At 39.4% G+C, this 13,526-nt stretch overlaps 1 protein-coding gene across 7 annotated transcripts in view; it reads right to left on the bottom strand.

The window, feature by feature from the left end:
* cep131 (centrosomal protein 131) overlaps positions 1 to 13,526 on the bottom strand; it is a 147,429-nt gene that overhangs the window by 89,752 nt on the left and 44,151 nt on the right. For 6 of the 7 annotated variants that reach the window (XR_009507578.1, XM_059948375.1, XM_059948374.1 and 3 more), the window contains 4 exons: positions 9,968 to 10,123; positions 6,501 to 6,587; positions 5,068 to 5,185; positions 1,824 to 1,940 (listed from right to left, as the gene is read on the bottom strand). Coding sequence is in view for 6 of the 7 variants with exons in the window: in XM_059948375.1 (XP_059804358.1) it covers positions 1,824 to 1,940; positions 5,068 to 5,185; positions 6,501 to 6,587; positions 9,968 to 10,123 (478 nt within the window). In the remaining variant the exon portion in view is untranslated. The remainder of the gene's footprint in view (positions 1 to 1,823; positions 1,941 to 5,067; positions 5,186 to 6,500; positions 6,588 to 9,967; positions 10,124 to 13,526) is intronic. The other variant, XM_059948376.1, reaches the window with a different exon arrangement.

Genomic DNA, 13,526 nt, shown 5'->3' with positions numbered 1-13,526 from the left:
CACAATGTTACCTGTATTGGAGGATTTTTGTCATACAGAGAAATTAGATATTCCGGACTTGTTTTCTTTGTTGTCCTCAAAGAAAGTAAGGATAAACTGATAGACGCATAGATAATTGTAGGAAACCCAGACAATGTAAATTGCTACGTTTCACATACTAGGGGCATCAAAAATAAGAGGCCCCAAAGAGTCTAGCAAATTTCTACAAATGGAGAACGTTCTGGCTGGTTGCATCACAGCATTGTATGGAGGCTCCAATGTGCAGGACCGCAAGAGGCTACAGAGGGCTGTAGGCTCAGTAAGCTCCATCACAGGCAACACCTCCTCATGATTAAGGGCATCTTCAAAAGTGGTGTCTCAAGAATTCAACATCCATCATTAAGGACCCTCACCATACAGGACAAGCCCTCTTTCTCATTACTACCAAGGCGGGTGGTACAGGAGTCTGAAGAGACACACTCAACATTTTAGAACAGCTTCTTCCCCTCTGCTATCAGATTTCTGAACAGTACATGAACACTGCTTCACTATTCCGCTTTTTCACTATTTATTTATTCTTATAACATAGTAATTTTATATCTTGCACAAAATAACAAATTTCATGACAATTTTATGTCAGTGATAGTTAACCTGATTCTAACTTTAAAAGGGATCTAAGTGGAAAGTGTTTTAGTGGTCAGTAGACCTACCAAAGTTGAATCAGATACAATCATTACACTTACGGGGCTTTGAAACAGGCACTTCAAAGGGCAAGGACAAGAAGGAACCTAATGCAGTCAAATGGGACTAAAGTAGATTGTGAAAAGGTTGGTAACGATGTGGTGAGCCAATCTTGGGAAGGACAGTACTGTGCAAAAGTTTTAGGCACACACATATAAAGCTAGGGTGTCTAAGACTTTTGCACAGTACTGTATTTGTCAACGTGGAGCGGAAAGCAAGGTTGTAAATCTGGTGGGAGCAAAGGATGTTGGGAATGGCCGCAGGAGGGGTGTGGGAACAGCTGGTAGACACACCCAACCCTGAGACGCCAGGCAAGATTACAATCAGAATCAGGTTTATTATAACCGGGGCCTGCCGCTTTGTGAGGGCTCACCCTCCTTAAAGACAGCCTGGCATTGGCCTCTGAGACAGAGATCACAGGTTCACCAGGTACAGTAGGGATCTTCACACCTGTACTTATATTCTCCCTTTCAAAGCAGGCAGAGGTCATTTCATTCCAAACAATTGGCTTACTGATCATTACGGAATGTCTCTCTGGTGCTACCTGCTCCCTCCCCTCTTTTCCCAACCCTCTTCCTGTCCCCTTCCTCAGACCACAATAGAGATCCATATCAGAATCAGGTTTATCATCACTCACACATGCCATGAACTTTACTGCAACAGCAGTACAGTACAATATACATAGAATATTTGTATGCCTAAAACATAATGACTCTGACTGGTTTCTTGGTTGTGGACTCACTTTCGTGAATTTCAGTGCTGAATGTTATTTGCTTATTTTTATTGTTTGCATGATTTGGATTTTTTTTGTACATCGGGTGTTTCTTTTCATGGGCTCTATTGAATTTCTTTGTTATTGTTATTGAATTTCTGCCTGTAAGGAGACAAATCTCAAGGTTGTATATAGTATACATACTTCAAACTTCTGAAATTTAAGACTTTTGCACAGTACTGTATTCCTTGATGAAGAAACTTAAACTGACGTTATCAAACTGTTTGTATCATAATCACATTAAAAAGGCTATTGGAGTCAAATAGTCTAAAGTTCTGAGAGATAAAATTAGTGTGAAACAGGAACATACTATAACAAGAGTGTGGAGTACCTGTATGGCTGCCTTCCGAGCCTGTCGAGCTTTCTCTTCACGGATCTTTCTTCTCTCCTCACTTTTTCTCCTCTGGTACTCTTGCATACTCTCAGCTGGTACTTCTTGTTCTTTCTCCTGACAGTAAAAGTACCAACGCATTATTAGTGAAGCACAATGTTTTACCTGCCAACTGAACTGCAATTTCAGGCAGCTGAGAAATAATGAAAATTCAGCCTACAGTAATAGTTATTTTTCTTAATTTAGCAATGCAGCACGGTAAAAGACCCTTCTGATCCAACCAGCTCACACTGCTCAATTACAGCCATGTGACCAATTTGCCTACTAACCCAACAGGCCAGGCAGCATCTACAGAAAAGAATAAAGTTGACGTTTCGGGCCAAGACCCTTCAACAGGACCTGACGAAGGGTCTCAGCCCAAAATGTCGACTGTATTCTTTTCCACAGACACTGCCTAGCCTGCTGATTTCCTCCAGTATTTTGTGTGTGTTGCTTGGATTTCCAGCGTTTGCAGATTTTGTCTTGTTTGCCGACTAACCCATACAGTTTTGGATGACGGAGACGGAGGCGGAGTTAAGATGGCAAGTACTTTGCTTGCATCTTCGTAAACAGCTCTATTCCTATCTTTATTTTACTCTTTCAGGGTTCTTTTGAAGTCCCTAACCTGCAGTTATACGCTGACTTTGGTTCTTTGAAGGAATGGGACCTGTTTTGGGGTTTCAGGATTGACCATTGTTCGGCACACCAAGGGTTCAGCCTGAGAGTTTGGCTCGTATTTGAAAGCCCAAGATCTCGAGGCTCTGGAGACAGGCAGATCAAGGGTCGGTGTCAAGGCAGGAGACCCGTGTGTTGTCAGGGGAGTCAGAAAATCTACTGCCTCAGTGTGCCCAAAGACCCGGGTTCTTGCGACCTTCAGGCACAGAGCTCGAAAAAAGCGACCTAACAGACTTTTAACATCATAAAAATATAGTGAGTTGTTTGTTATGTCTCTCCACTTGCTGGGAAAATGGAGACACCTCCCTTTCCCTTATTAAGGAGAAAGAGAGAGAGAGCCTGTGGTATGTCGAATGCCGGATGAAACGCAAAGTCTTTGGGGTAACTGCAAGTCTGTGTCTTTGATAATTGCTTTGCTCACACTTGAGTGCTTGGTAGCGGTGCCGATGCTATTTTTGCCAGTGGGGGGAGGGTGGATTGTTGCTTGCTGCCACTTACACACGTGAGGGGGGAGCTGGGGGGAGACTTTGGGATACTCACATTTAACTGTCGTTCATTCTTTGGGGCACTTCTCTGTTTTTGTGGTTATTTGCAAAGAAAAAGCATTTCAGCCTGTACATTGTATACATTTCTCTGACATTAAATTGGACCTTTGAACCTTTGAACAGAAGCACCCGGAGGAAACCCACATTGTCACAGGGAGAAGGTACAGGCTCCTTACAGACAGCAGTAGAATTTAACCCAGGTTGCTGGCGCTGTAATAGCATCCCCAATTTAGTATACAATTATCCATGCACCACCAATATCCTGTAGTTTTCATTAAGTTAGAAACAAATTTTGATGAAAACATAATTCATGAAAGGAATGCCAACAATGTTAAATAATGTTAAAGAAAGTGAAAGCAATGTTGGCATTCATTTCTAGAGGTACAGAATATAACAGCAGGGCAGGGATGTGATGTTGAGGCTTTATAAGGCACTCGTGAGACAACATTTGGAGTATTGTGTGCAGTTTTGGGCTTCTTATTTTAGAAAGGATATATTGACATTGGAAAGGGTTCAGAGAAGACTCACAAGAATGATTCCAGGAATGAAAGGGTTACTGTACAAGGAACACCTGGCAGCTGTATTCCCTGGAGTTCAGGAGAATGAGGGGGGATCTCATAGAAACATCCCAAATGTTGAAAGGCCCGAACAGATTAGATATGGCAAAGTTATATCCACTGGTAGGGGATTCTAGGACAATAATCCCTCCCCCATTCCCCAAATAAAACAGATAACCATCCTTTGCCAGTGCTTCATGCTCCTTGGAAGTTAAAATGTTCCTCAATTTGAAGGGTGGTCCATGAATCAAAGAAACATAGGGAATATCTGGAAAAAGTGGGACTTTTTTTCCCATTGAGCAAAGGAGACTGAAAAGAGATGTGATCACTGTACTCAACAGAATAAGTGGTCTAAACAGAAAGAAACTATTTCCAATGGCAGAAGAGCTGATATCAAAAGGCAACCTAATCTTTAATAAAGAAGAAAACAGACACAGTGATTAACAAGCTGAGAGGTTGATAAGACTCAGATTCAATCATGGCTTTTGGAAGGGAACAAGATCTGACTATGAAAGGATGTAAAAGTGGGACAATGAGTAAGTGATCTTTCAGAGTACCAGAATGAACTGAATGATCTCCTGTATTGCTACCATGCTATGACATTTACTAGTTTACAACTGACCTTACTAGTTCTAATATTTGTGAGAGACTTGACATTTAGCAAGGGTTAGATAAGGCAAATCATCAAACTGTTCCATTGTGTCCACAACACAGGACACATGCTGCATTTGAAAGGTGAACAAGCAAAACCACTCTGGCAACATTAATTCAGCATACATCTAAAAAACAGTGTGACTCCATGGGGAGATGAAGAAATGCACTAGCTGATTAAAATGTAAGGTAGATAATTTCCAAAAAGTCTTTCTGAATGAAGCACTCAAGATAAGGAGACATAGAGATTGCTTTGAAAAAGCATGTTATCTTGGAGCTAGCAACACACAAAATGCTGGAGGAACTCAGCAGGTCAGGCAGTATCTATGGAGAGGAATAGAGTCAATGTTTCATGCCAAAAACCTTCATTAGTCCTGATTAAGGGTCTCAATCCAAAACGTCAATTGCTTATTCCCTTCCATAGATGCTGGCTAAGCTACTGGGTTCCTCCAGATTTTGTGTATTGCTCTAAATTTCTAACAGAGTATCTTGTGCCTAGCTTGGAGCTATGCTTCTCCAAGCTTTTTACAATGTACTTGTCTCATAACCAAATCTGTAGTATTCTAATTGACAGCTATTGATTGTTAATATAAGGTAATAATAAATAGTACTATATCATGCAACTGCCAGGGTAACAGAGGGTGAACGAGATGAACTGAGATCTTTTATCACACAATATTCCCCACATTCACTGTAGACAGCTCGAATGAATTAAATGCCAATATCTAGTATGCTGCAAATTATCTGACAAATCACCTTACTAATGTTTGTTAGCACCTGTTTTTTTGAAGCAAGAAGTCGCTTAAGTGCAGCTTGACCTGCTCTGCGCCTCTGGAAATGCCGTCGGTACCATCGCTGAATGGTAATCGCTGCATGACTCACATGCTGTATAAATCTGTTGTGGGTAGAGGGAATGACAAAAAGCATGTTCTTTTAAAACAATTTGAAATTCATCGTTTCCCATTTTAGAAAAAAATAACTCCTTTCTTCCCACTGTGTGCTGATTTACAGAGGTTTTTTTTTATTCATTCAGCTCATGATTCCTTAGCCAAGTTTTTGCTCTGAAGTACCATGAACAATTTGCCTGTGCGCTTTCTTCTTAAACACACCATACATTGCAGAATGAAGCAATTACACCGCATTTTCCAAGGCATGCTACAATAACCAACAATAATTATTGCTTCATGTAGATACACAAATCCACCTCAAAATCTAAATTGGTCTGATTAAACTCTTGTCAATAACGTGACCAATTTACCCAGCATGACATTCCTAACTCCTTTCTAAAGAATATTCCCAAGTTCCTGAATTTTTTTACTTCTGGCATCCACCTCCATTTAGCATAAAGTACAATAAATCTGAGGTGGAACACAAAATTCTGTGTTGGTCACAGAAGGCTGTGAATACCAGGACACTTAGTCTCAGGGTCTGGAAGCAAGAGGTCAAGAGCAGCATAAATTTTGTGTCATGTAAAGCCTTTATAGTGCTGCAACAGTAATATATTATGGAGAGATATTCCATGGAACTATTTTAATTTTGCTTATGGTGTTAAACAGACATTTTTAGATGAAACAGAAAATTCAAAATAGGAATCCATCTTGATAACAATTTCTAATATGATCACCCACATTAAATTCACTCCCCAGGATTCCTGCAATGGCCTAATTGTGAAGTATTCACAGAGTAAATCAGATGACGGAAAGAAATAAAACCTCACATCAGATCATTACTAAAAGAAGATTTCTACAAATATTTTACCTGTGTCTCTCAAGTCCTGTTCACTTCAGAATTAATGGTCTTTCAACCTATTGATGATCAATGTAGACTGAGGCATTTTAAGTCAAGCCCTGACTTTGAGAGTCACCAGACTACTTTCCCAATTTATTCCTACAGCTCAGAGAAACAGCAGGCAAATGGAAAAGCACAAGGAGAGATTCCAGCCCATCATTTTCACCATTATCAGACCCAGCTGCAGGGAACTTACAGCATTGTACAACTGGATGCTAGCTTAGAATGTATTGCAAAAATAAGAAAATCCCAATCAAGAAAAATTTAAACAAACAGACCTAGAAAAAACAGCAAGGAAACACTAAAACAATGTTATATATATTCTGCAAAGCACAGGCATCAGCTAGAATGTGCACTACAAAATCTAGCTATCAGCACAATACCACAAAAAAACACACTCCTTCATGTAAAACTGTGCATACCCAAAATCAGGATGAGTGATAGCTGGATTATCGTTCTGTAGCACTTGGGTAAAGTCCTTTTTATCATTAAGGTTTAAGTACTGGATTCTAAGAATGGTAGAAAAACATATTTAGAGATAATTAACTCAAAGTCCTTTCACTGTTTAGGTAGGCTATAAGGTTCTGTTAGCATGGGCATTTTCAGATTACTGCACTACCACACCAATCAACTCACAATTGAATGGAGCCACAAGTACATCAAATGTTACTTCAAAACAATATTGTTTATCTAGAGAATTATTAAGTAAAATATGGAAAATGCAGAGAACCTCTAAAATAAAAAAATAATTTTTTTTGGGTAGAAAGCAAAAAATTCATCTGACTTTAAACTTGACAATTTAAAATAAATATCATTAAAAAACTTCTTATTCCTCTAAGTACCAGAAAGAAGCTGCTCAATTTTATTGTACTCAAGGTCTGTTTAGGTATAAAGTCAAAATTTTACCTAATCATGGCTGATCCAAACCCTGTACTTTCCACACCAAACCAATGCTGTTGACAAAACAATCTCCCATGTTATTATTCTGCCTGAGGATGCCCTTTAAAATTCCTTCCTCTCACTTTAAACATACAGCCTCCTGTGTTTGATATCCCTATCACGGACAAAAGATTCAAATGACTATCTACGACTATTATAATTTTTTTAAACCTCTCAGCCTCCTTTGCACCACAAAAAAATAAGAGCAACCTATTCAATCTCTCCAATCCAGGCAGCGTCCCATGAATTCCCTCTACACTCTCACCACTACAATTGTATCCTTCCCACAGTGTGGCAACTCGAAATGCATACAGAATTCCAAAATCAGCCTAACCAGCATTTTATAAAGTTGCAACATGATGTCCCAATCTTTATATGCCCCATGCCATATGCTTTCTGCCCCACCCTATCAACATGTATTACAACTTCAGGGTAACTATGGATTTGAACCTCGAAGATCTCATCAAATTTACTTAGTTTCCTACCGTTAGCAGTGTATGCGAAACCCCGATTTGAACTTGCAAAATGTGTCAACTCCGATTTAGAAGCAAGGGGAACTCTGTTTCAAAGTAATGGGCTGTTATTCATTTAAAACTGAGGTAGGCAGAAATATCTGTAGAGGGCAGTGAATCTCTACAATTCTCTGCCATAGGGAGCTGTGGAAGCTGAATCATTAGAGTGAATGGTAGATAAATTTGTTTGAAATATTGAGGCATTGAGGACAATGAGCATCTGGCACAGAGGAGGAGTTAAGGCCTGGGAAAGATACTGTGAACACTTTAAAACACTTTTTACAGTGCTGTTTATATTGTAAATACATGCTGATATTTATGCATATTTTATTCCATTTTTGTACTTTAACTGCAAATTCCTAATACAGTGGACACCTGATAAATGGAACACATCAGCACCAGTACATTTTGGCCCAATTAAATGGCTGCTCCAATTAACCGATGCTTCATGGAAATAGTTAAAAGACAAAGACAAACTATAATAAATAGGTGACAAATTATGCATTTAAATGAAATACAGAACAAATTACAACACTACCAACACCACTGCAGCATTATAAAACTGTTATTAATTCCTAATAACTCTCGATGGAAGAGTACATCACTGCCATGTTCTTTTGATTAACTGTAAATGAACAAAAGCATTTACTCCTGGTGTAGATAATGGACTACCTTTGTTGCCTTCCTGCAGAAAGTCAAACTAAAAATTGAAATCATCAAAAAAATTTTAAATCCCTGTTTTTCCAAATCCATGTGGCCAAATGGATAATATAACACAAGCACGCACAGCTAATGCTACTTAAAAACAGTTTGCTCTGTACTGTCTAACAGCCATTTTTGATATCTCCAAGCCTGAATGCTTGCAGTAAGCAAAGCAGCTCTGAATTGTCTTACTGTTTATTTCTCACCAACTATCAGTGACAAAAATCACTGCTTCTGAACACAACCACACACAACTGACTCCATTTAAAAACTGTTTGCTCTAATCAGTGTGCAGTCTACCGCCACACACGTACATGCAACTGACACTAGGTAGACGCTGTTCAGCAAGCCTTCTGTCCCAATTAAGTGGCGTAGTATCCCAAATAAATGAAGGGAATTCTGGCTATTTTCTTGATTAGTTTTTGTTCTTCAAGAGTTGTCCCACCTAAGCAGCTGCCCCAATTAACCGATGGTCCAATTAACTGGAATTCACTCTATATACAAATATATATGGCAAATACATTTAATCCTCAAAAATAGTAATAATTATTGTATTGACTACAAGACCATAGTCATAGGAGGTGATTTAAACCATTCAGCCCATCAAATCTGCTCCATCATTCAATCATGGCTGATTTATTTTTCCTTTCAACCCCATTTTCCTGCCTTCTCCCTGTAATTTCTGATGCCCTTACTAATCAAGAACCTATCAACTTCCACTTTGAATATACCCAACAACAGCCATCTATAGCAGAATAGAGAAGATTAAGTTTGGTTCATGGGCAAATTTTTCTCAAAGTGTCCTTTTAGTCTTGAATGAATGTTTCCTCTACAATGCAAAGTGAAAGATATCCACCTTTTTACTATTAAGCAGCTTTGCTTGACAGCAACCACAGTCCTGACAGAAATTATCTTAATGGCAAGGAGTTCAGGAAGGCTGTGCACATGATCCAGACACGGACCTCAAAAAGGTGGATAAAGAAAGGGTGCTCCCTGCATGGGAGAAACTACAACTAGATTTCGCAAACTGAACCACTCACTAAAACTGAGATAAGGTTATTTCCACACAACCTCGGAAAGGTGTGAATCTTTTAAACTCTCTTACTCAAAGAGAAGTGGAAGCAGTGTCTTTGAATATCTTTAAAGCAGAGGTAGACAGATTCTTAATTGCAAGGAGTAGGCAAGAATCTAGAGTTGAGCTGACAATAAGTTCAGCCATGATCTTCTCGAATGATAGAGCAGGCTTGAAGAACAGATTGGCCAAATTCTGCACTGATTTATTTTTGATATGATTAGATATTTATCATTGACTTCTGATTCTTCCTTCCTACATTTCGTTAGTAGGAGCTGGCAGGTGAAGCTCAGATATGTAGTATCATCAGTCTGCACAAAATTAACATAAACTCAACAGTATTAAATACAGTACCTCTCTACTTCAAAGATTATCCGACATTCAGACTGTCATTCTAGAGACTGACAATTTGTTCATACGTACTAGGACTCAAAGGATTAGACAACAAAATTATAGCAGAACACATTTGTGGAACCTTATTAAGAATATGCTTTCTTTTATTTCTTATATTCTTGCAAGCAAATAAATTTTGAAGGTCAAATATCCAATTCTCTGGGAACAGAAAAACATACCAACTTTATCAAACTAATTAGAGATTACAAGCTCAGGTACTACAGATTTCTGTTGCTTTTTTAACCTCAATGACCTAAGGATTAAAACTGACCTTTCTGCTTCCTCTTCAGTCACTTCTTTCTTTTTGTTCAACGTACTTGTGTTGTTTCTTGTTGCAACGTTATTACTGGAGAAGTTTTTTTGTGATTTCTTTAAGGAATTTTGGTCTAAGCCATTTTCATCATGAGTTGGCACTTTGATCATGTTGCTGTCAAAAAAAAAACACAAGTAAATTTTTTTGGAATCCACACAGCAAAGCAAGCAACCAGTTTTGATAGTCTAGGTGCAGTTTTTTAAAAATCTTCACAAGAGACAATTACAAATATATCACATATTCTCTCATCCCTTGAACACCAGCAAGAGCTTATTCAGACAAAACACACACAAAATGCAGGAGGAACTCAGCAGGTCAGCCAGCATCTCTGGAGAGGAATAAACAGTCGATATTTCAGGCCAAGACCCTTCACCAGGACTTATGAGCAAATTCAAATACCCATAGTTGATGAGTGAGAATGCACATTATTAATAAATATTGTTCTTTGCCACACAGAGCAAGGGTGGCTAAATCTAAAGGAACTGTATGCAATTGTACTCTACAGTTTAAGAACAATAAGACTTATAAGTACAATTTTACCACTAACCTTCTTTTCAAATTTATGGTTCAAAATAAACAGTGAAATCACATCCTTCATTATGGCTACATACTATTAGAAACGGAAGTTCTGTGAGTCTCCACCTGGTTGTGTTATGTTTTTCAGAAAACTAAAGCTGCTTCATTAGTCACTAAAGTTTTGTGATACATGTATCTCAAGTTGTAGAAACTTCTACAATATTCTTAATAAATTCTCCATCAGAATATGAGCTTTCAGCATGAAAAAGATTCCATTTAATAGCAAACACCGTCTTCTGTTGGCTATTTTAATTGTTACCTTGATCTTCCCTAATTCACTCCTAGGGAAATAGACCAGTAGAACTCTGACTGTATTTACAACATTTGCTTTGGTAAACAATACAACAGAGAATATGAATTCTTCTTCCTCTTCTGACATAAAACCTCTCTTTTTCATACCTGCATTTATAGTCATACAGAATGAAAACAAGCCCTTCAGCCCAACTGGGCTAATTTTGTTTGCCTGTGCTGGGCTCATATCCCTCTAAATCTGTCCTATCAAATATCCATCCAAGTGCCTTTTACATGTGGTCAGTATACCTGCATCAATGACTTCCTCTGACACCTTATTCCATACACAGACCACCCTCAGGATGACAGTCGCCCCTTGGGTTCCAATTAAGTCCCTCCTCTGTGCCCACAAGCTTGATTCTCCAACCCTGGAAAAAAATGTGCACTTTCTTCTTATTTATGTCCCTCATGATTTTATACATCTCAAAATCTCCTCTTTTTTCAACATTTTTTCAACATCCAACATTTTTTTAGAATTAGATGCTGTTAAGTATCATCTACAAAATTAATGTAGAAGAACTAAAATAGTGCAAGTGGTGAGAACAGTTGGTCGTAATTCACAAGCCCTGTGCACTGCGAGATATGCTGCAGGAAAATGACAGGCACACCACACAATCTGATGAAAATGGCCATCTGGCCACAATCCCACATTAGTTAAGGCAGGAATGAAATTACTGTAACTAACACCTTTAATAGAGTCATCAAATATTCAGCACAAAAATGGCCGATTAATCCATCTAGTCCATGCCAGCCTCCTCTTGTGTACAGGCCCAATTACCTGCAGCTGAACCACAGCCCTCCATACTACTCTCATCCATGTAACTATCCAAACATCTCTTAAATGTTGCAACTTAAACTGCATCTACCACTCTTGCTGCTAGCTTGTTCCACACACTCACCACTCTCTGAATGTAGTTGCTCCCCCTCAGGTTCCCCTTACATATTTATCCTTTCACCTTAAACCTATGACCACTAGTTCTAGTCACTCCCAACCTGAGGGGAAAAACCTGCTTGCATTCACCTTATCTACATCCTCATAATATTGGAAACCCTGATAAGATTTCCCCTCATTCTCCTGCACTCCAGTGAATAAAGTCCCAACCAACTCAACTTTTCCATAAGACATAGGAGCAGTATTAGGCCATTCGGCCCATTGAGTCTGTTTCACTATTTCAACTTGGCTGATTTATTCTCTCTCTCAAACCCATTCTCCTGCCTTCTCCCCTTAACCTGTGATGCCCTGACTAATCAAGAACCTTCAACTTCCACTTTAAATATACCCAATGACTTGGCCTCCACAGCCAGTTGTGGCAATATAATGCCACACATTCACTACCCACTGGTTAAAGAAATTTTTCCTCATCTCTGTTCTAAATGGACATCCCTCTATTCTGTGGCTGTGCTCACTGCTACTATAATCCCCCATTACAGGAAACATCCGCTCCACATCCACTCTGAATAGGCCTTTCAATATTCGATAGGTTTCAATGAAATATCCCCCTCATTTTTCTAAACTCCAGCAAGTGCAGGACCAGAGCCATCAAACACTCCTTGAATGTTAATCCTTTCGTTCCACTGTGGCCTCCTGCATATCGGTGACACCTGACGTAGATTGGGAGAACTACTTCGCCAAGCATCTACGCTCTGTCCGCCAGAACACGCAGGATCTCCCAGTGGCCACCCATTTTAATTCCGCTTCCCATTCCAATATGTCCATCCACAGCCTCCTCTACTGTTGTGATAGGTTTCATCTTTCTCTCTCTTTCCCCCACTTTTTAAATCTACTCCTCAGCTTTTTTACTCCAGTCCTGTTGAAAGGTTTCAGCCCAAAACGTCAACTGGACTTTTTTCCAAAGATTCTCCCTAGTCTGCTGAGTTCCTCCAGCATTTTGTGCGTGTTGCTCGGATTTCCAGCATCTGCAGGCTTTCTCTTACATATCCTTTCTCAGATCAAACTGCTCACCGTATTTGAAGTGTGATCTGACCAATGCCTTCTAAAGCTTTAGCATTACATCCTTGCTTTTATATTCTTGTTTTCTCCCATACACTTCCCTACACTGTATTCCATCTGCACTTCTTTGCCCATTCTCCTAATCTGTTCGTTTTTTTGTTGACTCACTGCTTCCTCAGCACTGCCTGCCCCCTCCACCTATGTTTAAATCATCTGCAAACGTTGCGCAAAGCCATCAATTCAACCACCCAGGTCATTGACATGTAATGTAAAATGAAGCAGTCCCAACACCAACCCCTGAGGAACATCACTAGTCCCCAAGAGCCAGCCAAAGAAAGCCTCTTTTATTCCAATTCTTTGCTTTGTGGAAGTCTTTGGCATATATAAATAAAACAGAATTTTAAATAATGTTGCTGTTCCAACCCAAAACATTATCACTGCAATATAGACAAGACATGCCACAAGAAACATGTTACACTAAGACAGAAAATTACTATGTAGTCAAAAGAGAACGTAGATGCTGGAATCTGAAGCAACAAACTGCTAGAGGAGCTCAGCGGTTGAGCAGCATCTGTGCAGGACAAGGAACTGCTGACATTTCCGATCAAGACCTTGAATCACGACCAAGAATGGAGGAGAAAACCAGCTGGTACAGTCGGTCCTCCTTATCCGTGGGGGATTAGTTCCGGGACCCCTCGC

Source organism: Hypanus sabinus, chromosome 23 (genome assembly GCF_030144855.1).
Source record: "Hypanus sabinus isolate sHypSab1 chromosome 23, sHypSab1.hap1, whole genome shotgun sequence".
Lineage (NCBI taxonomy): Eukaryota > Metazoa > Chordata > Chondrichthyes > Myliobatiformes > Dasyatidae > Hypanus > Hypanus sabinus.
The sequence above is the reverse complement of the archived record's forward strand: the minus strand, read 5'-3'. Positions and strand labels throughout refer to the sequence as shown.